The following is a 22,685-nucleotide window of genomic DNA, read 5'->3' as shown; positions in this document are numbered from 1 at the left end:
CAAAGATTTGCTTAAAATTTCACCAAGCAGTACACTTCAGATTTGTGTGGTGTGCTGTCTCCCTTCTCTGCCTCCTTTTCTCCACAGCACTTCACACCATCTGACATCCTATACGTTTCATTTACCCATCTTGTTTTGCTCCCCAAATAGAACTGTACGCTCCACAAGGCTGAGATTTGGGGTTGTTTTGTTCATTGCTGTATCTCCAGAGCCTGGAACATAGTAGGTGTTGATAAATGGTTGTTGAATGATTGAGTGAAAAAAACCCTACACTGAGAAACTGTTTCTCACTTGTTAGATTAACAGAAATTCAAGAGCTTGAAAATACACTTTGTTGCATGGCTATGAGGAAACAAGCATTCTCATACACTGCTCACAGAGTAATCCCTGTAGGAAGGAATTTGGCGACATCTAACAAAGCTCCTATGCCTCTTTCCTCAGCAGGCCTCTGCTAAGAATTTACCTTCCATGTACCTCCACACATAGGACCATAGCAGAATTTTGGAAAGAGTAACTACTTGTCCATAGAAACTGGTTGAATAAATTTGGGAACCTCTGCACAATGAAACAATCTATGCAGCAGTAAAGTAGAATGAGGAATAGCTCTGTGAACTGACATAGAGTGCTATCTGGGATATGTGTAAGTGAAAAATGCAAGTGTATTAGAGTGGCGACAGTCTGTGTATGCATTTACTTACTTTCCAGAAAGAATAATCCAGAAACTAAAGAAAATGGTTATGGATAGGAGGTAGGAAGATGAGGAGAGTGGGAATAGGACTGAAACTTCTCTGAGTATACCTTTATTCTATAGTTTCAACTTTTGAACCATTTAAATGTTTTACATATTCAAAAAATACAATGAAAACAAGAAGGATGAAAGAAAAAGCAAACCCTAAAACTGAACACAAGAAACAGTTGAACTTGGGGCCAGCCCGATGGCGTGGTGGTTGGGTTTGCGCACTCCTGCTTCATCAGCCGAGGGTTCGCAAGTTTGGATCCCAGGTGCAGACCTGCATGCTGCTCATTGGGCTGTGCTGTGGTGGCATCCCACATACAAAATGGAGGAGGATTGGCACAGATGTTGGCTTGGCAACAGTCTTCCTCATGCAGAAAAGAAAAGAAACAGTTGAACTTAACAGTACAACCGATTGGTACCATAACCACACAAACGGAAGTCTCACTGTGCACCTTAGCATTTTATATTCTGAGAAAAAGAGCAGTTGCAGAGGAATTTTGAACTTTATGTTTGAGTAGTTAACAGTGGCTCTAATAATTCTGAAACTGTTTTGTGCATATTACAGGCTGGAACAAACTAGTAAATAAATTGCAATTTGGGGGAACTAGGATTCCTGCTGAGGGAAAAGGGAGACATAAGTGGAGTAGGAGGTGATGAGGAGGAGCATTCCTGGACTGGGTTTGAATTGGAGGGGCCAGTATAAATTCATGACTTTTAAAAGAAAATGTATTTTCTGGCTCTGTACACTAATTTAAGGCCTAGAAGCAATGACATTTCAATGGCAATGAGCAGTCTTAGCACCCAGATGTTGGTTTATAAATTCCATTTCCTGACTGAAAAGAACCAGGGCTCCTTAGACAGTTTGTTCCAGAACAGAGGCAGAAAATGTGCAAGATGAGTCAGAAATTAAGGAGGGGTTGAAAAACCAATGACAACCTATCATAAGGATACAGAAACCAGCTTCGAGGGACTTCCATTATCAAATCTGGGGCAGCCTGGGCGTCACAAGAATACTTGTAGTATTGATATCAGTGTTGATTTTTTTAAAAACAGTCTATCATTCCATAGTAATATTCAAAGAGAGAGAAGGGGATGTGGGCAAGAAGAGAAAGCTCATGTGTACAGAAGAGTGATGGCTGATAAATGTAGACAGAATTAGAAAATCACCAATTTGCAACTCCTATCGTAATACTTGCTTCAAGCAAGGATCATTAGTGGGTGTGAAGTCGCCTGGTGAAAGCATGTTGGGGGATAGGAGATGCAGTCTCACGGTTTCTCCCCCCACCCCATGTTGTACCCTGTTCTCTGCTGACTTCGTAGTAGAATAAATTTTTATTTTATTTTAAAAAAACAAAACTGGGGCTGGCCCCGTGGCTGAGTGGTTAAGTTCGTGCGCTCCGCTGCAGGCGGCCCAGTGTTTCGTTGGTTCGAATCCTGGGCGCGGACATGGCACTGCTCATCAAACCACGCTGAGGCAGCGTCCCATATGCCACAACTAGAAGGACCCACAACGAAGAATATACAACTATGTACTGGGGGGCTTTGGGGAGAAAAAGGAAAAAATAAAATCTTTTAAAAAAAAAAAAAACAACTTTTTTTTTTTCTTGTCTAGAGCCTGTGTGGTGCCCCTACCTGCTTGTTCCTAGGGCCTCCCTCGCCTTGAAAGCTTTCTTGTTACACCAGCCCTGGAATGGACAGTTTTCTTTGGACATTTCTCATGTGTAAGTTTTTTCCATTTTTGTTTTCCTTTCTTAATTTTCTTGGGGTTGTAGGACACCCATGAAAATCAGGAGTGGCCTGTACTGCAAGGAACCTGAAAATCAAGCTGAGGCAGAGGTGGCAGCCACACTGAAAGAATCCTGGTCTGCCTCTCATTTCCCTGCTGGGGCCTCATGAAAGTGGGTGTCTGGCAGCTGTGAGCACACAGGCTGCGTGGACCTCTCACAGTCTAAACATGGCTGTGGCATAATGACCATGAAGAGGGCCAGTTGAGGCCAAGAGGAATTGGGGCCAAGCTGAAAATTTTTTTTAAAAGCAGCAAAAATAGGCCTACTGCAGAGGTATTTTGTGTTTTATAAATCTCAATTCCTGCCTTATTGCAAAAAGATATTCACAGAAACTTATTAGTGGTTGTTAGTTAAACTCACAAGTGTCATTGAACTTAAGCCATGTGGAGTGCACAGGCAGGCATGGGTTGGGGAACAAAAAAGTAGTAATGCGATGAGGTGTCTATTCTCCAGGAATGAATGAATGAGAAAATGAATGAGAGAAAGGAACGTCCGTTTTGCAGAGTGGAATGAGCAGATTCCTTCAGTTATCACCAAGTTCCTTATTAACATGAATCTAAACATGGTAGTTTTTAGAACCCTCTGATAAATTTTCTGGTTTCTTGAAAGCCAGAGACACTGTCTTTACTCATTTCTTTGTTTTCACTAAGGTAGAAGCAGCTATTAGTGATAATTCTTGGGTTCCTGAGTAGACTGTTGGTATTTTGATCTATAACTAGGTTTTTAACTAAGGACTTCAAAGAGGTTATTTCTATATTACCACAACTTTTTCCCGGTGAAGAAATAAATGGTTATAAGTGAAGAGATAACTCATTCAGGATCTTTTCTGTACAGTGATTATCCAGAAAATGAAGAAATAAAGAATCTCCTTCAGGAGCAGTTGAATTCATTGTCTAAGTAAGCACTCCAACTATGTTTTATTAGAAGATGAGAATATAAGAAAGAAAAATATAATAATTTAGGCTTTTTAAAATTAAAATAAGTTGTGTTTTAGAAAATTCTAGTGGCCCAGAGAGAAACCATTCTATTCACAGAAGTTTATTTCCCTTTAGAATCTTTGTTTTGTAGAAAAAGTAGTTATTTAATAGTTACAGTGACAGAACATCTGTCTTCCACAAGTTCCGAAGTATCAGATGGCTCTGGTCTCGTGTCCGGGCAGGAGCAGGAGCTGTGGTGTTAGTGTCCTTGCAGCAGCCTGCCTCCACCACAGGTCCCCTGTGAAGCCTCAGAGTAGAGCACGCGCAGGGCGCTTCTTGTGTGCCGGCTTCCTTCTTCTAAAGTAGGCTCTCTGTGTCAGGCGCTGTGTGCACACAGTGCTGCCTAAGAAGTTAATGTGCTCTCTAGAGCCAAGAGCTTTTAAAAGTATGCATTGAGAATAATATTGCAAAGGTAGTAGAAAAATATGAGTCTACAAGAAGTTCTTGGTAAAACAATATATTTTTGCAATCTAGAATCTGTCACACATAATTATAATATTTAATAAATTAGCCATAATAGAATGTTTTATGGATGTCAAATTCAAAATAATTACTTGATTGTTTTCTGTATCCAAAGGTTAACATTTGTTTTTAAATGGAAAAGAATAGATTTAAAAAGTACCTTCCCTGCCCTGATTTATGAATAGTCTATATTTGGATGTTTTAGAACTATCAATTTATAAAAACACTGGCCTTTCTTCCTTAAATATTTTATTTTTGGAATAGTTTCAAAAATAAATTCTGAATGCATCCTCTCCATATACTATTCCTGATTAGCAAAATCATTTTATCAACAATGACGTTCTTGTTCCTATAATCAGATAGCTGTTCATATTTTGAAAAACATGAGTTTTTGAAACTGTTGCAAGAATGTAAACCAGAATCAGAGCCTCCCTCCCCTGTGGTGGTTGATGGTTCTACTTCCCAGCCTAGACACCCTCTGAGCCCTATGAAGCTTTTGTAATTTCAAGGTCATGGCAAAGTAACTTCTTTCCTGAGTTCTAAACATAGCCTTTGAGTGGAATTTTCCATTTCAAGAGTATATTGATTCATTTCCTTGTTTTATTGTTTGATTCAAAAGTTTTGTCTTGCTTTTGCCTGGCTTCCTGTCTGCAGTGACATAAAGAAACTCTTGCTTGATCCGGAATTCACACTCTTGCAGAGGTGCCTGCTCGTTTCAAGGTAACACTGTGTGAGACTTCTGTCTAAGAGACAGAATTTCAGGTTAACTTGTTTCTCTTATTAAGGGTTTTTTAGCTAAGACCAAGCAACTCTTAGATTTTGGAAAAATATATCAGTTCCTCCTTTAGATCTGACTTAGAATTAATTTTGAAAGTAGTAATAGGAATAGGAAAAAATTATATTTTAAATGTGAGCTCTAGAGCTTCCCTATTGAAAACAGTCCCTCCTACAGACAGCTTTTTAAAATGTGTTTTAAAGTATCCACTACAAAAGGCCTGTCCTTAACTAGACCGATGTTAGATTTAGAAGCAATAACCTGTGCTTCCTCACTATTGTAGAATTGTCCCTTAGGAAAAAGACATTTCCCTCCTTTCCCCAAAGAATGAATTGCAAATTATTTCCACACCTTATCTAGTGACTTACAAAGAGGAACCTGTTCCTTGCTGCGAAGCTGTGGTCCAGATTGAAAGGCGTGTGGGTAAACAGTGGCCCAGGCTTCAGAACCACCGTGTTGCTCTTAACACAGAACAGAGAGAGGCTTGCGTGGGCACGGGCCCTGTGCAGTCAGGCCATCGTATTGTTGGAGACAGTAACGGGGCTGGAGAACTTGCTGCTTCCCTTCCTCACCCTGCCAGGCACACCCAGTGTCCCTAACGGTCTGTCATGTGGCAGCACTGTGCCCCCAGCACTTCATGTCTGTCATGTGGCAGCACTGTGCCCCCAGCACTTCAGGCTGCGGTGGGCAGCCCCCATCCAGGCGCGAGTGGCTGTGTGCGCTCCGTGGGAACGTGGGTTTCCCCCCTCAGGCTTTACGGCGATGAATCGGAGCTGCACTTCTGGACGGTCGCGGCCCACTACCTGCACAGCTTGTGCCGGGAGACGCCAGCCAGCGCACCAGCCACCACAGAGACTGCTCCTCGGGACCACAGGGTGACCAACCCACTGGACATATGTTATGATGTCCTCTGTGAAAATGCCTACTTTCAGGTAGGACACTTCCTGGAGTTTAAAGCTGTCGTCTTGATTACTTAGGTCTTTGTAAGTATCTTAAATTTGGGAAACTTCCGAACTAAGTTAAGGTCCACATGGGAGAAGTGAGTCCCTTGGCACTTTAGCTTACAAAAGCCTGACTCAGGACGTGAAAAGTTCGTAAACGCTCACTGAGTTTTTTAATACACATTAAAATTTTATTACAGTCTTTTAATTTTTTCTTTCTCTTAACATTTTAACTTAGAGGGTTCATTTTAATTTTCTCTCTTTATTAATTTTCTACAAATAACAAATATTTCTTTCACTTGGTTTGAATTTACTTTTCTGTATATAGACACATAGCTTCATAATTTCTTTAACCTCCAGAAGAGTACTTCAATACACAGGGTTTTTTCATCCAGTTCTATTCAAGTGCCAGTTTCTGTAAGCAGGCAGACTTGCATACAAATGATACTACATTTCAACATTTTTTTCTTTTCAAATTCTTACTAAATTGTTGGATTTCTGTAAAGTTGATTATCTAAGACCTCAGAAGTCAAAGTAATGTTTATTAAAATGACTTCATTAGGTATAGTAAAATTTAAATAATTCAAGTCTTATAATCCAGGCTCAAAATCTTCCTTTTTTTTTTTTTTTCCTACTGTAGAAATTTCAGCTGGAGAGGGTTAATCTACAGGAAGTAAAACGGTCAACTTATGATCATACAAGGAAATGTACCGACCAGCTACTTCTCTTGGGTCAAGTACGGCAATTTTATAAGTCTTTTGATGTTTCATGGAATTGCTAATTGATTCGTATTTCAGAGCATCACGTGTGTGTGTGTGTGTGTATGTGTGTGTGTGTGAGATAGTGCGTCCCTGGAAGTATAAGTGTAAATTTAGGCTTACTTTCAAAATAAGACCAACAGACCTTGTGAGACACCGGAAATGTGTGGTTAACCAGCGTATGATTTTGGCCTCCTTGAGGTCAAATGAAGCCTGTTTTGTTTTGTTGTGTGTCTCTGAATTGACTGGTACAGAGCTAAAATAAGCTGTCCCTTGAGCACCGACATAAACCAGGCTGTGGTTTTCCGTTTGTCCCAAGAAGCGGTGCAGCACCTCTGTTGAGTTTTGTATACGGAAACAAAGCACTCATGAGCAGCTTTTGCAAGTGAAAGTCGCCTTTCAGCAATAGACTTCAGCATTCCAAATTTGAATTAAAAGACGTTGTGTTGGAGGAAAATGGTCTCAGAATTAGAAGAACTGTTTCTCTTGTTAGACAGACAGAGCTGTGCAGTTGCTACTGGAAACAAGTGCAGACAACCAGCATTATTATTGTGATTCGCTGAAAGCCTGTTTGGTCACAACTGTCACCTCATCGGGCCCCTCCCAGAGCACCATAAAGCTGGTGGCAACTAATATGATTGCCAACGGCAAGCTGGCAGGTAAGGCCCGCTCTGTGGGCATGTTCGTCAGCACTCTGGGAAATGAGGCCCCTTCCCAGCAAAGTGGTGATTATTAGGGATATTTCTCTCTTTTTTTTGTATATGGTAGAGAAAAATAGATTATTGCTAGCCAATTATACGATGGCCATATAATTTTATCGTCTAAACCAGAACACTTAAGAGTGAAAGGGGGTACTATTAATAATTACCAAAATAATAGCATAAATTGGACAAACCCAGGCAAATTAAAACAATGAACACCAGTGAGAGAGAGAGTTTACTGGCCATTTTCTGGACTACATTTGTGCTTCCTGCCCTGGTTGCCTGAGTGGTAGAACTCAACATTGTAGAACTCTATTTTAATATTTTATTTTAAAATTTAAGTTGAGAATGTCTTCAGTAGGTATGAAATGCACAAGACTAGATGAAGTCAAATGGTGATGTTACTTTTTAGTGGCTTGTCAGAGACAGCGCCACAGTGTCATTTGAGGGGGCTGCTGTTCTGTCTTCCAGAGGGGGTTCAGCTGCTCTGCCTGATAGACAAGGCTGCAGATGCCTGCCGTTACCTGCAGACGTACGGCGAGTGGAACCGGGCTGCCTGGCTTGCAAAAGTAGGTGATTCCAGATGATGCCTTGAGCATTTGGGAGAGAAACTTAAGTCTTGGGGCTGGCCCAGTGGCATAGTGGTTAAATTCAAGTGCTCCACTTCAGTGGCCCGGGGTTCGTGGGTTCAGATCCCAGGCACAGACCTCCACACTGCTCATCAAGCCATGCTGTGGCAATGTCCCACATATAAAATAGAGGAACATTGGCACAGATGTTAGCTCAGGGCTGATCATCTTCACCAAAAAAAAAAAAAAGAAAGAAAAGAAAAATTCAGTTTTGAACTTTTGACTCATGATTATGAAGTGTTTTTTGACTGTAAAGCTCTTTTGCAAATATTTTCTTATAACTCTCATCCTCCTGTTCTTTATGAGTATAAATTACATTTCTTCTAATGGAAAAATGGAGATTGCATGGAAGTGAAAGCAGCTGGCTGCTCTCCCTGCTGGGGTGTGAGCCCTGACCACAGCCCAGAGGCATTGCCGGGCCCCTGCCTCCCTCAGGCTCAGGCTCTTCTCACTCCTGTTCATAGTCAGCAGCTGCGTCAGGGCAGTGTGCTAATAAAGCAGAGCCTCTCATTTGCTTCGTTGGAGCAGATGCCGTTTCTACTGAGTTCTGTTTTCCTTTGTGTAGTGCAGGATGTCTTTGTAACTTGGTCTCCCTCGCAGGTCCGTTTGAACTCTGAAGAGTGCGCAGATGTGTTAAAGCGGTGGGTCGACCACCTCTGCTCTCCGCAAGTCAACCAGAAGTCCAAGGCCCTCCTGGTCCTCCTCTCCCTGGGCTGCTTCTCCAGCGTGGCCGAGACGCTTCACAGGTACACGCGCGTGTCCCGTGGCTGGTCAGGAGGGCCGTGCCTGATCACGCCATATTCTCGAGGCTCTGTTGGGTGGGTGGTGGGACTCCATGTGTGGTGTGAAAGGAGAAGCATATACCTTAGGTTTATTACAAAACCTAGAGAGAATGGAAGAGTCCTTGTTTATTCATTCCTCATTTGGTCTAGGAGCTATGTTGTTTTCCTACCAACGTACTAGTCAGACCTAACAGGGACCTGTAATATAAATGTAATTTACATTTGTATGTAAAATAAGTCTGAATGTAAAAGAAGTCTTCAGAGAATTGGGGACAATTCAGCTTTCAGTGGAGCAACTGAAACTAAGGCCGGAGAACGGTAGGAAAGGTCCCAGAAAGTGGTGAGTTGGAGATGTCCTCTCTGAAAATCTTGGAGGGTAATACCCCTCACTTGTTATGGGACATTTGGTTTATTTAAAACTAAAGGAGGTAGGCTGAGGCAAATAGGGCAAAAGATTGCTTGTTAAATCAGCACAGGGGGTTCCTGAATATTTGTTCTATCTCTGTACATTTTTGTGTATTTCAACTATTTCACATTTTTTTTTAAGTATTAATAAAAAAGAGCTCAGGGTTGGAGACATGAGTACTGTCCCCTCCTTTCCTCTGTAAGCCAGGGCTTAGGAAGGTACTAGTGCAACTTACGTAGCACTCGGGTTTCCAGGGAAAATGGGTACAAGTCTTTACGTAGAAATGTGCCCTTGGATGGTTCTACCCCAAATGCCGTAAATCACAAGCCTAACACTTGTTTTGTTTGTTGAGCAGCATGAGATACTTCGACAGAGCTGCCTTGTTTGTGGAAGCTTGTCTCAAGTATGGCGCCATCGAAGTCAGTGGGGACACAGATATCCTTTGCCAGGGTGTTTATGCCAAAGTGGGTTTTAGAATTCCTCTCAGTCTTGCTGCCTGGGCAGGAACTAAATTTTATCAAGAAGGATCCATATTCTGATTCACCAAAGCCAGGAAAGAGGGAGAAAAGGGAGGGAAAGAAGGTCGTTCCACCGCTGGCGTCCGCTCTCAGCTGGACCGGGAGGCAGGAAGGACTGAGAGGGGTGGGATCCCACATGTTGTAATGTTTTGTTTGAACTTAAAGAAAAAGAAAATAATTTAGGAAATGTATAAGAGCCTGCTACTTTAAAATAGTATCATTTCAAAGCAATGCACTCCATGGAGTAAAATTGTTTATATTTATCTGAAAAATACATATTGGAATAACTAAGAAAGAAGGACACACTGTTACCCACAGCGACAATCTAATGTCGACCAAGACACAGCACTTAAGGAGATGTGCCATGCAGGTGTCACTCCTCTAACCCTCCTCTAACCAGGAGCGTTTTATTTCTTCCAGACATCGCTTGAGTCACATTTGTTCCTTGAAAAGAATGGGCTTGAGAATACAACCCCCAGTTTGTTGTGTTTGCAGAGCCCTACTTGTTCTCACTGCCCTTTTTCTTGAATTATTACGCTGTGGCCTCTTTACGTGTCAGATATTGGTTTTCTGTATATTTTTTACAGAAAATTAAACTAAGCTTGAACTTACTGAACATCAAGTATCTAGACACTGGCGAAGTTGACTGTAGATGGAAGGAGCGTTTGAATGTCAGAGCACAGTGGAGCAGGGCGTCTAAAGACCCGGCACCCAGCTGTCTGCAGCTGCTGCCTCGGGGCAGGCTTTGTAAATAGAACCTCACTGAGGCTCTGTCTGCCCCCAAACTGCCAGCCTCTCAGCCTTTCAGATGGCACCAGGGTGGGCATGTGAGTCTCTCTGCTGGTCTCTGTCTTGTTCCGGTCTTTAATTGTGTTCAGGTCGTGGAGAAACTGGGAGGACATTAGTTGGGTCGTCTAGGCAAAGGAGAAGCTTTGGGCTCAGCTGGTTGCAGACTGAGCCATGGCCTCCCCAGCCAGGAACTGCCCTCCCCCAGAGCAGGTGTGCCTGCACTGGCCCGGTGCTGCCCTCCTGAGCGTCCCGGCAGAGCTGGGCCTCCTTCCCTGCCTGCGGGATCCTGGGTGGAGGGAGTGTGGTCACGCCCTTTCTGCCCTTCTTTCCTTTAACTCTGGCTTACAGAAACTCGTGTCTGCCATATATGCAGATTATGCCCGAAGTTTGAAGAACCTCGGTTTTAAACAGGGAGCAATTCTTTTTGCTTCGAAAGCTGGAGCGGCTGGCAGAGATTTATTGAATGAGCTGGAATCCCCCAAGCAAGAACTGGCTGAAGAGTGACAGGTTAATAAGTGCCAGGGAAGCTGACCTCGCAAGCGGGGCCGGGCGGGGAGTCGGCCTGGCTGTGTCACGGTCACGGTCCAGACTGATGAGGATGCCCTCCAGGGTCCTCGTGAGCTGTTTCACACACTTCTAAGGCTATGCGTGCACAGTATGTGAGCATTTACATTATTAGGAGCAGCTTCTCTGTCCTGTATTTATCTCAGAGAAAAAAACTTGAGGGCTTCAGATTTCGAAAACGTACAACATTTTATACCTTGGGAGATTGAGCTTTAAGAGTCCCTGGAAATACTTTTAATTTTTTTAAACTTAAAATTCAAGTGATTAAATCGCTTTTCTCATTGACTAAAGATGGTCGACGAATCTATAGTAGAAGAAGTTGGTGAGACCTGTTCTCAGATGCGTGCAGTGCCCGTGTTTACATGCAGTCATTCGAGACACAACAGAGCGAGAGTGTCTGCACGCGAAGGACTGCTTACCAAAGCGCTCCTTGTTCCTCACCCTGAAAACAGAACCGTTGCCTCCCTCGTTTAGGCAGTTGCTGAGTTTTGTAATTTCAGGCTCATAGGCTCACGGGGAAATTTGAGGCTTTATGTTTTGTTCCGATATGTGGAGTCTTTGATATTTTGAATTTTAACTCCTGTGATATGTTATAGTAACCTCCTTTTTGAAGTCTTTCTTTGTGCTTTTTCTGTCTTTATGTTCTTCCAACAATTGAGATATGAGATGTTACTATTATAAATTATTGCTGAGAACTTAAATGTCTATAACCTACAGAAATGATAAATAAAAGGAAATCCCAGCCAGGCCTTTGTGTTCTCTCTGTCACTGCGTGTGAGGCCAGGTGCTGTGCTGGCTTCTCAGGAGTCAGTCCACCTCCCACCTCCCGAGGTCCAGGCCACTCACTGAATCCAGAGAAACCGGTGTGGGAATTCCCGGGGTGTGACAGAGAGCAGGACTGAAGCCCCGCGCCTGGGCAGCTCTGCCTCTGGGCTCCCAAAGGAGCAGGGCTCAGCCCCAGCTCCCAGGGGCGAGGCAAGGGCATGGCATTCCCGTCTCTTCCTTCCCAGAGGTCCAGGGTGGCACGTATCCTCACACCCACCAGGAGGTTTGATTTTTAGATAGAATCGTAGCTCCTATCCCCTTAGGCAAGGAGCTGAGACCCATGGAGAGGAAGGACCTGTTCCAGGAATGCTTGCTCCCAGGCTGACACTTTGGCTAAATGTCCTAACAAACCCAGGATCCTTCCATTGGTCCTGTGCCTCGCTCACTTTCCTTTGCCTAGGCAGGTTACACAGAGTCTCTGATGGCCATAGGCCAACACAGTTCTCTTTGTATTGTTTATTATTTAAATCACTGTCCAGATATGTATATATATACTTTTTTAAAGATTTTATTTTTCCTTTTTCTTCCCAAAGCCCCCTGGTACTTAGTTGTGTATTTTTAGTTGTGGGTCCTTCTGGTTGTGGCTCATGGGATGCCGCTTCAGCATGGCCTGATGAGCAGTGCCATGTCTGCGCCCGCGATCCGAACCGGCGAAACCCTGGGCCACTGAAGCAGAGCGCACGAATTTAACCACTCGGCCATGGGGCCGGCCCCCAGATGTATTTTATTTATTCAACCATCAACTAGCTAAAGGAAAAAAGAATACTGGTCTTAGTAAGTAGAGAGGAAAAAGAAATTTTATTCCAGAGGACGGCATTTTGAACATTAAATATGCTTTGGAGTGAGGCCACAAATAGGAAGTGGGGCATTGCCTGAGGTGGGAACAGAGACGACCAGGCACGGCAGCTCGGTAGGAACCTGCGGAGCGGACGAGACTGAGCGCCTGGGCTTTTGTCACAGTCCAGCTGGTTGAGATGGCAGTCGTCACTCAAGTACGATGAACCGACGTGGAGGCAGGCGAGGGGAGCTGCACAAGAACGGGCCTCTGCTGTGACTGTTCCTCTAGGGTAAGGGTCTGCAAGCTGCAGCCTGCAGACCTCGGCCTGCTCGCTGCCTGTTGTATAAATACCGTCATGCGCCACATAACAACATTTCGGTCAACAATGGACCACATATATGACAGTGGTCCTGTAAGATCAGTACCATATAGCCTAGGTGTGTAATAGGCTCTGCCATCTAAGTTTGTGTAAGTACACTCTACGTTGCACAACAACGAAATCACCTAATGAGGCATTTTTCAGAACGTCTCTCCGTTGGTAAGTGACTCATGCCTGTGAGGTTAATTTCAGTGATGCTAAGAAGCTGTCCTAGATGACAGTCATGCCCGTCGCTCATCGTTAGTGGCCGCTTTCATTCAGCAGAGTAGAGTGGTTTGCACCAGAGACCACAGGGCCTGAAAAGCCTAAAATATTTACTGTCCACCCCTTTATAGGAACGAGTTTATCCACTCCTATTCCGGGTCCAAAATGCTTCCTTGTGGTGAAATTTCAGGTGTCCAGCTGCCCTGTTGGGTACAGGGCAGTGTAAGGCCCTTTGCGAGTTGTCTACGACTAGGTGCACCAGAACCTACCTCTTTTCAGGAAGATGCTGTTGCAAGCTTCATCCCATCCAGCTCCTTCACAGGCCCAAGTCCGTGTGGCAGTGGGTCTAGGAAACTACGTACAACATGAATCACCCAGGCTGACCTTACTCTTATTCCTGACAGTTCCACGATAGAAGACAGCAATAGATGATAGAAAAGTTTCAATCCAAGAACTGTTTCATTCTCAGCATTTTTTTTCTTTGTGAGGAAGATTGGCCCTGAGCTAACATTTGTTGCCAGTCCTCTTTTTGCTTGAGGAAGATTGTTGCTGAGCTAACTTCTGTGCCAATTTTCCTCTGTTTTATGTGGAATGCTGCCACAGTGTGGCTTGACAAGGGGTGCTAGGTCCATGCCCGGGATCCAGACCCGCAAACCCTGGGCCACTGAAGCAGAGCACACGAACTCAACCACTACGCCACCAGGCCGACCCCCATTATCATCATTTTTAAGCAAATCTCATTTCTACTCTAGACACCTCCTAATGTGCTCTGCTCTATTAAGACCCTCACTTTATTCCAATCTTTGACATTCCACCATCATTTTTAAGCCCTAATGCTTCAGGCAGGGTGGAAGATGAAAAATAGTTACGTCCGAAGCCATCGTGGGCACTACTGTAGAGCAGTGATCAGAAGAGAAGGCCCGACGAGTCTGCGATATAGTCAAATGGGAAAGCTCAAGGAAGAGATTGGCAAACCGTAAGTTTGCACAGATACATTGTGGAAGGGAGTGAGGTAAGGAGGAAGGCCTAAGAAACGGAAGATTTCTTCAGGCTGATTTGGGGGGAAATGACTCAGATCGTTTTCTTAAGAACTATGTGTCCAGCAATAAAATTTAGTTGTACAGGTTAGGCTTACTTCCCAGTGTTCTTCTGGAATGCATATCAATTGGGAATTTAATTGAACGACAGACCCTTGCTTGTCCTAAGTTGCTAGACTTTGCCAAGAGTTAAGCCAAGGAAAATCTACCAGGTCCCATTAAGTAGCTAGAGAGCAGTCCTAGGCGCTGGTATTCTAGCAAGATCCCAACGTAAGTTAATTTCAGTGATGCTAAGAAGCTGATCTAAGCTTCTGCTTTTAGAGATGCCATTGCATGTTTCAGAGGGCCCGCCAGAGCCACACTCTGGCTCACAGTAACTCAGCCGGGCCTCGGGTTTTGCTCTTTCCCCCTGGGAACCCACTCAGCCCTGTGGTTCTGAACACCAGTGCCAGAGACCGGGAGCAAAGGGGAAGGAGTAGGGACGGTGCGTCCCTGCAATCCAGCGGCCTGGCCTTGAGCAAGTTGTCACCTGAGCCTCATTTATAAAATGATGCTAATATTGCCGACCTCCCAGGGTGGCTGAGAGAACGATGAGAGACGACAGGTGCAAGGCCTTGTCAGTCTAGAGGATGCTCCAATCCTTACTAGTTATTCAGGAACGTGTGCCGTCTGTCAGCCTCACTGCTCGTTGGAAGATGGATGAGACTGTCACCCTTCACTCACCACAGGGAGTCTTGCTTGCGTGGCACAGACAAGCGGGAGCTGGGATTAGAACGTGAGTGGGCGGGAGAGAGAAAAGGAGGACAGAGTGACTCCTAACATCTCTAATGTCACCCACTCTGGCATTGGAGAAAACTTTTTGAGCAGAAAGAACTTGATGTGGAGCCAGGTGGATCCCCTTCTCTCTCCTTGAGGGACGTCTAGAAACCTGCTCGGTCGGCCTCCGGCACTTCCTCCCGGAAAATCCCCCCCCAACAGCAATCTCCTGCCTGAGACTCAGGATCACCTTCCTACATCCCAGCCCTTTGCAGCCTCACCATCCCCGGCCCCATGCCCGCCCGTGGGAACCACCAGGCTCCAAGTATGTATAGAGCCACCACCTTCCAGGGACTCCTGTGGGAGGCAGTTCCCTAAAGCCAGGGAAGCCTGGGGCTGGGAGGGAGCAGAGAGGTACAGAGTAGCCCTGGGCACGGGGAAATTCACCCCCGACCAGGGGAGGTCTGAACAGAACCCTCAGAATGACTGTGAAAGGGGACACAGCAAACAATGGAAGACAGACCAGGAGAGGGGCCCAGCGGGCGCAGTGGGGTTCAGAAAGGAGAGGGAGCAGGTTGACTCCCTGGAAGCCCCCGGGGAGGAGGTATCTTCGCCTGGCCCTGGAAGATGGGTGCAGTCAGGACCAGCAGGACGGACCCAGGGTGCCCAGCAGATGAGACAGCACAGAAAAAGGTGTGGTCATGAAAATAGCCCTTGAACCAACATGAGCAGCTGGCTCCACCTTTCAGGAATGTTGGAAAATGTCCCCTGGGGCTGGGTGGGCCGAGTGAGGGGACCAGCTGCTTGGTCCCCTATGGGGGGCACAATGAGGGACCAGCCCTGCATGCTGTGCTCACCGGAGAACCGGGCAGTGGCTCCCATCAGCTGTTCCAGGTAGCAGGGGAGCTGTGTTCTCAAAACAGCCTTGCTGGCCAAGGCAAGAGGGACAGACTTGGAGGGAAGGGTCCCTGCTCGGCAGTGAGGCTGTGTGTCCCGCAGACCACCGTGGTGGGTCCCAGCGACTGCACTGGAGAAGGAAGTTCAGGCCTGGAGCCAGGAACCTAGCAGCGTTGGCATCTCCCTGCTTCCACTGTCAGCTCTTCGTCCATTCACGAAGCAGCCAGCCCGATGCTTTAGACACATAATGGTCACATCTCTCTGGTGGCTCCCAACGCACATGCAGTGAAATCCAGTCCTTACCATGGCCTGTCTATAAGGAAGGCCCTGTACAATCTGGCCCCTGGCGACCTACCTAGGTCCACATCTCTGTCTCACCTTGAACGTGCCAATCATGGACCCACCTCAGTGCCTTTGCACTTGCTGTGCTCTTTGCCTGGAGCTCTCTTCCCCAGCCTTTCACATGGTTCTCTCTCCCTCCTTTAGACCTCGCCTCAAATGTCACCTCATCATCAGAAAGCCCAACCCTGATCCAGCTCTTATAAATAGTGCCCCATCCCTCTCTACTCCCTGACCTGCTTCATTTTCCTCCGGAACCCCAACATTACCTGATGTGTTTCTTTTTTTTTTTTTTTAAGGATTGGCACCTGGGCTAACAACTGTTGCCAGTCTTTTTTTTTTTTTCCCCTGCTTTATCTCCCCAAACTCCCCCTGTACACAGTTGTATATCCTAGCTGCATGTCCTTCTAGTTGTGGGATGTGGGATGCCGTCTCAACGTGGCCTGACAAGCGGTGCCATGTCCGCATCCAGGATTCAAACCCTGGGCCGCCGCAGCAGAGCGCGCGAACTTGACCACTCGGCCACGGAGCCGGCCCCTTCCTGATGTGTTTTTTGCCTGGCTCGCTCACTAGATTGTCAGCTCTAGGAGGGCAGGGCTGGGTCTGTCATGTTCTTTCCTGAATCCTCAGATCCCAGAAGAGGGTCCAGCACGTAGAAAGCCCTGGATAATAAATGTTGGATGGAGGGATACAGAATGAAGGGGGCCTGGTGGGCAACAGAGGAACAGGAGAGGCCAAAGTTGTCCCAGTGAGGCTGGCAATATCTTCTTGTCAGAGCAGCTCCCCCGGAAACCAATTACCGGGGGGCTCCTTCCTGACCAAGGTGCTCCCTGGGTCCCTGCCCCTTGTCCCCTGCCCAGGAGCCTGTGCTGCTTAGTGGACTCAAGCCAGGTGCCAAGGCCTCAGACCAGGAAGGGCCACGTGAGGTCTGCAGTGTGCCTAAGGCCGTCTCTGTGCAGAAGCCCTGACTCCTTCCCAGGCATGAAGCGCTCGGGGCCAGGACTGGCCTGCATGTCCTGCTTCAGACAAAACCAGGCAGGGAAGCTGTGCAGGGGCAAGGGAGCCTGGCCACCACCCCGTGGGACCTCTGCCCCTTCTCCAAGCCCTCGTCCTGTTGGCCCGGTTTGCAGGTGAACGAGCCCTTCATCAGTGTGAAAATGTGCGGGCCGTCTGTCGTCCAGGAGAGGAATGGATGCAGAGGCCCCCCAGCCTCAGTTTTCCTGAGAGTGGCCCCAGCAGCCTGAGAAGGCAGGCAGAGAGGGACAGGAGGGGACAGAAAGGTCAGAGTTCCCTAGGGGGCGGTCCTGGGAGCCTCTGCCTTGGCGGCAGCAGCAAGAAACAATTTGGGGCTTCTTCATGACCAGCCCTGCCTGGGGAGGGCTGCCTCCTGAGCCCGGTGGCAGGTGAGCAGGGTTGGAGGGGGGAGCCGGGCCGCAGTGAGGCGCTGAGTACCCGTCTCTGGGAGCGTGTGCTGGGGACTGCGGGCCCCTTGCCCACCTCTGCTCCATGCGCCCCCTGGCAGTGCTGTCATGGAGCTGCCTTGAGAGAAGACACACCTAATGGGGATTTTTCTTGGGAGTGCCACGGCCTGGGCAGTACGCGCTCTCCCCATGACCCCACAAATCTTTAATAAAACTATGAAATCCACCACATGCTTGATGTGACTGGGTTTTGGGGAAAAGCCAGAGAGAGGGCTGGCTTTGAGTCAAGGCTGGTACAAGCCTGAGATAGCCTCAGCACATGTGATGGGGGACAGCCACATGTTTAGGTCCCTGAGGAAGGGTCTGACCCACGGAGGGTACAGCCACCTGGCTGCTGAGAGGTAGGGCCCCAGGAGGGCTCAGGGCAGCCCCAGCCCAGCAACAGCCAGAGTCCTCACCCCTGAGGCCCCAGAGGCCTTCCCACCTGACTGCCTGACAGGCTCACAGGCCTGCCTGACTCTCCACAGAATGTTCTAGAAAGGTTACCGACAGGTGTTGGGTAATCCCAGTTTAAAAGTTTCCGTTTGTTTCCTGTCACATGTCACAGAACTAGCCCCCTCACACGCCTCTTTCTCATCATATTTCATTTCTGTTAGCAAACACACATGGTGTTTTGCTTAAATACAACTCTGAAAACTTACTAACTGGAGTGTTTAGAGAGTCTGACGACCTCCTCTGTTGTAGCCAATGAATACACAAAAAGGTACTTTTGAGAAAGGAAAATCACGTGTCGTTGCTTTGTATTTTCTTTTCTGAAATCTGTCAGACATACAGGAAGCCCTGCCCTGAAAAGCCAGGACTTGGGTCCCTGCTGGGGGTGGACCCTGGGGTCTGCCTGCTCTGCCCACGCCGTGTCCCTCCCGGCAGCTCTGCCAGCTTCGCCTCCCTAAGGTGGCAACGTGCTGGGCCCCGAGCGGGTCCAGGTCTGAATCCCGGCGCCACTGTTTGCCAGGTGTGTGATCCCTGACAAGTTAGCACCCCGTGCCTCAGTTTCCTCGTCTGTGCAAGGGGCTTAATGACAGCGCCTCTGTAAAGCTCTGGGAACAGAGCTTGGCATGATGGACACTGGCTCTCATTGCGGGCTGTTCGGGGGAGACAGTCATCAGCAGGAATCGGGAGGCCTCCCCGCCCCTGACGGGAGCTGTGCGCAGCTAGGGTTTGGAGAGGAGCTCACCCTCCTCCCCTCTGCGTTCTCAGCCCAAAGAGCCAAGTGAGGACAGGGCATCATTAGTGTTCCCATTAGTTAACCTCCAGGTGCCCTTGGGACACCTGCTCGTCCTGCAGGCTCCACTGAAGGAACCCAGGGAGGCCAGGCGAGAACAGCGCCTGGTCACCTGCCTGCTTTTTCGTGAGCAGTAACTGCCGGTGTGGCCCAGGAGTGGCCAGGTTCCCACCAGCCTCACACCGTCAGGAAGGAGCTGGGGGAGGAACCAGGGGTGCTCGTTACACCCCTACCCCCACCCCGGGGAAATGTGAGCCTAGACGGGGAGAGTAAGGGCTCCCTTTTGCTTACCTGCCAGGAGTGCATCTTCCCACCTGCCTTCAGACCTGGCTTCCAGGTCCTGCACCAGGGATGGGAGGAGCCATCCCCACCCTCTGGGTCTTCTCCCTGCCCTGCAGCCTGCGGGCCTCACAGCCACCTCCAAGGGACAACGGCAGGTGCTGTCTGGGGCCGTCTGGGGCCGTCTGGGGCCGTCCACAGCACTGGGAGACGCTCATCACTCCATCAGGCTCTGAGCGCCCCTCTGCACCGAGCCCTGAAACAGCTCCTTACGGGCCAGCCCCTGGGAGATGTTGGAGCAGCCTTGGAGCCCCAGAAAGGAGGGAGGGAGGAGAGGAGAGGCGGAGGGAAGGAAGAGAAGGGAGGAGGGAAGGAAGAGAAGGGAGGAGGGAAGGAAGAGAAGGGAGGAGGGAAGGGAGGAGGGAAGGGAGGAGGGAAGGGAGGAGAGGAAGGGAGGAGGGAAGAAAGAGAAGGGAGGAGGGAGGAGAGAACAGGGGGAGGGGAACTTTAAAGGGCCCTCCTTCCCTGGGCCTGGGCTGAGCTCCACATTTCACCTCCGAGGAAGGAGGGAGGGAGCTGCGGAGCCCTGGGCGCCCATCGTGGAGCACAGGCTGTGAAAAGCCCAGCACTTTTCTGGATTGAGCTCAGTAAACAGTGGGAGAGATGAGTCATTGAGAGCCTCCCTCGCTGTCCGTGCAGGCTCACAGCAGCTACACCATAAATACTGCGGAAGGAAAATACACACTTGCGGAGAGTAAAGGTTGTAATGTGGAGGTGACAGTTCAAGTTTAGAATATTGTCTCCAAAAGGAAATGCCAAGGAACACTGGTCCCACCAGATATTCTTCAGAGAAGAGAAGAACTCTAAAAAACAAAGTCCATTAAAAAGGGGGGATCAAATAAGTTGGGAAAACAAGACATTCTACAGCCTCCTCCTGGAGATTCACCATGCACATCAACACTTTAAAGGCTCTGAGAAGTCCTGCAATAAAGAATCCTGCTTAACTGGGTTTCAACCAACACCAGCTAAACACATTTGACAAGGAATGCCCTTCTCCCCTCTTCGCTCTTCCCAACTTCCTTCCTTCCTCATTCCCTTCTTCTTGCCCTCCGTCTGTCCCTCCCTCCCCTCCTTGCCTCCATGCTGTCTGTGAGCATCCCATGGGTCCAGGTTCAGTGTTTGCTGTGGGCACAGTCGCCTGAGATGCACAGGGACTGCTGGGTATGGATGTGATTCTAAACAGAGGTCAAAGCAATGACTCCACACTCGCAACAGAATTCCTGGCATGTGGCGTCAGGGGACAAGGGGTGACCCAGGGGTCTGAGCCTTGCAGAGGCTGGCACCTGAGCCACAGAAACACCACCTTTCCAGAACACAGCCTCGGGGCTCTCTCTGACCCTATCTGATCTTAGCTGAAGCAAAAAGATTTAATGTCTTTTCTCAGAGAGAAACTGTGTCTTGTATATACACAAAGCTGAGATTTAGATCATCAAATTTCTTCCAGCCCTGGAAGCTTCATGGGGAAGAAAAAAACAAAAACACTTAAACCAGAAAACAAAAGCAACCCTGAGGAAGGAACACACACAGTGAGATTTCTTAGACCTGCGGGTCTCTGAATAATACAGGCCTCTGTAGCTTGCCTTCTCTTTTGTTTCTTAGGCTCCCCAGGGTGGAAAGACAGCCTTGCCATGGTCTCTTCTAAGTGGCCATCCTGCCTCTGCTCACACACCTCCTGTGATGGGGTGCTCACTACCTCCAAGGCTGTCAGGTATTACTCGTAGCTCCCACCACCACAACGCTCTTTAGGCAACAGCAAGATGACTCCAGAGAGCCCACAGGGCAGCGGGGCCTAGCCCGGTGGTTGAGAGAGAACCAGGACTCTGAATCAAACCACCTGGTTAGAACCCCAACTCCGTCACTCACGTGCTGTATACCAAGGGACAATAAGCTATGCCTCTCTGTGCCTCAGTTTACTCACCTGCCAAATGGGGGAGGTCACACACTGCACTTATCCCATAGGGCTGTTGAGGGGATAAAATAAGTGATGTAAACCGTGCTTGGCACCTGGTGCCGTACGAGTGTTTGATGCTATTCTTCTCTGAAGTGCCAGGACTTGGGGCCCCCAGCAGCCCCGTCTTCTCCTGGGATTCTCCACCCAGCATGTCAAAGCATGTGAATCCAGCCTGGGCACGAGGCACCCAGACTCCTGGCTTGGACGCCCACCCAGGCAGCCTGCTCCCCAGGCACAGCCATGGCACCAGGAGGACCAGGCCAGGGAAAGATCCGGGGCGTGGGTGCTGCTCTGCCCGGTCAGTTCTTATGCCCAAAGCCCAGGGCCCCAAGCCAAACAACCCTCCCTCCCTGCAGGTTGGTGGCCCCTCAGGGCCCCTGTCCTCATTAAGTCTCTTCTAGTACCTCTGAACCCCACGTGGGAGGGTAACAGAGCTCATTGTCTTTCCCTATCCTGGGGGACCCCATGTAAATTCATAGCTGCCAATAATGGATAGCATCTCTTAACTTCACCCCCATCTGCTTCCAAGGCCTGGTGGAAGGACTGTCCCTGGCAATGTTCCCCAGGACCCTGGAGCCACTTTGTCCAGGAGCAGAGTGCATCCCCAAGCTGAATTATGGAGTCTCCAGCCACCACCGGAAACAGAACCAGCTCAAAGCTTCAAGGACACAGCAGCTGATTAAAGGAGCAAAATGACAAAAACACAAAACAACAACAAAGCCCCATCTCCCCAGGACCCTGTTCCCCCTCAACAAGTTTTTGAGCCAAACTCAATTTCCCTTGAGATTTCAGCCATTCTCAGGCCCGCTGGGGCCAGGCTGAGCATCCTTGGTCCCTCTTGCTCGAAACAGCCCTCCAGCCGTCGGAAAGCACTTCCAGCCCCCAGAGATGCCTCAGCAGCTCCCTGCCTGTCCCTCTCCTGGGGTTGTGCCCGGGTGCCAGTGTCCCCACCTGAAGCAGCTGGGTGAGCTACAAGTGGATAGCAAGGATATGAGGCCATGTAAAAGTGGGTCATGATGGAAACCTCTGGGAGGCCCTGGTGGGCCTGCTCTGGGGAGTGAGTGCCTGCTGGGAGCCCCGCCATCCCTGCCTCTCTGGGAGCGAAGCTTCCGTCTATGCACAAAGCCATGGACCATCTCATCCCCACGGCTTCATGGTAGATATTATTGCCCATTTCACAGAAGAGTAGACTAACGCTCAGAGATGTTGAGAAAAACTAAGGTGACCCGCTATCCTGCATTGCCCCAAAATGAGTTTCCTGGGACACCGGGCTTTCAATGCTGAAACCAGGACAGTCCCAAGCAAACGAGGACAGTTGGTCACCCTAGCAGTAAGTGACAAAGCTGGGATGCAAGACCCAGGCCTTCCTGACCCCTCTGTCCGAGCTACGTCCACGCTCCCCAGCTTTCTAAAGGCGGGAGAATCGGAGCGATCCAGTCCTCAGCTGAGCGGAGCCCTGAGCTCTCCCTTCACCTGGGGCGAAGCTGGGTTTAGTCATCGGCTCGGCAGAGGAAGGGCCGCCAATCAGCAGGGCAAGAATTCAAGGATTGTCCTCTTAGCTGTGCTCTGTTGGGAACAACATGGTTTTTAAACTTTTTTGGGAGTTGGGATGTTGCAGGTAGATTTATTTGCAAAAGTGAAACAAGTTATAC

General features: G+C 48.3%; 1 protein-coding gene and 1 long non-coding RNA gene across 5 annotated transcripts in view; one reads left to right on the top strand and one right to left on the bottom strand.

Annotated features, from left to right (window-relative positions):
* Window positions 1–11,571, top strand: part of WDR11 (WD repeat domain 11) — a 57,706-nt gene extending 46,135 nt beyond the window's left edge. For 2 of the 3 annotated variants that reach the window (XM_070584836.1, XM_070584948.1), the window contains 10 exons: window positions 2,349–2,457; window positions 3,358–3,420; window positions 4,617–4,682; window positions 5,489–5,669; window positions 6,319–6,414; window positions 6,930–7,095; window positions 7,609–7,706; window positions 8,367–8,512; window positions 9,310–9,390; window positions 10,609–11,571. In XM_070584836.1, the coding sequence (XP_070440937.1) occupies window positions 2,349–2,457; window positions 3,358–3,420; window positions 4,617–4,682; window positions 5,489–5,669; window positions 6,319–6,414; window positions 6,930–7,095; window positions 7,609–7,706; window positions 8,367–8,512; window positions 9,310–9,390; window positions 10,609–10,765 (1,163 nt within the window). In that variant the 3' untranslated portion in view covers window positions 10,766–11,571. Of the gene's footprint in view, window positions 1–2,348; window positions 2,458–3,357; window positions 3,421–4,616; window positions 4,683–5,488; window positions 5,670–6,318; window positions 6,415–6,929; window positions 7,096–7,608; window positions 7,707–8,366; window positions 8,513–9,309; window positions 9,391–10,608 lie in introns of those variants that run through there. The other variant, XR_011529846.1, reaches the window with a different exon arrangement.
* Window positions 779–19,560, bottom strand: LOC103547113 (uncharacterized). 2 transcript variants are annotated; one of them, XR_543862.2, is made up of 3 exons: window positions 19,035–19,560; window positions 13,281–13,365; window positions 12,426–12,677 (listed from the first exon to the last, which is right to left on the bottom strand). It is a non-coding gene; the product is annotated as an uncharacterized lncRNA (long non-coding RNA). The 2 variants fall into 2 exon arrangements; XR_011529894.1 differs by lacking the exons at window positions 12,426–12,677; window positions 13,281–13,365 and adding an exon at window positions 779–1,097 and having other exon boundaries at window positions 19,035–19,496.
* Between the last annotated feature and the right edge of the window lie 3,125 nt (window positions 19,561–22,685).

This window comes from Equus przewalskii, chromosome 1 (assembly GCF_037783145.1).
Source record: "Equus przewalskii isolate Varuska chromosome 1, EquPr2, whole genome shotgun sequence".
Taxonomy (NCBI): Eukaryota; Metazoa; Chordata; class Mammalia; order Perissodactyla; family Equidae; genus Equus; species Equus przewalskii.
The sequence above is the reverse complement of the archived record's forward strand: the minus strand, read 5'-3'. Positions and strand labels throughout refer to the sequence as shown.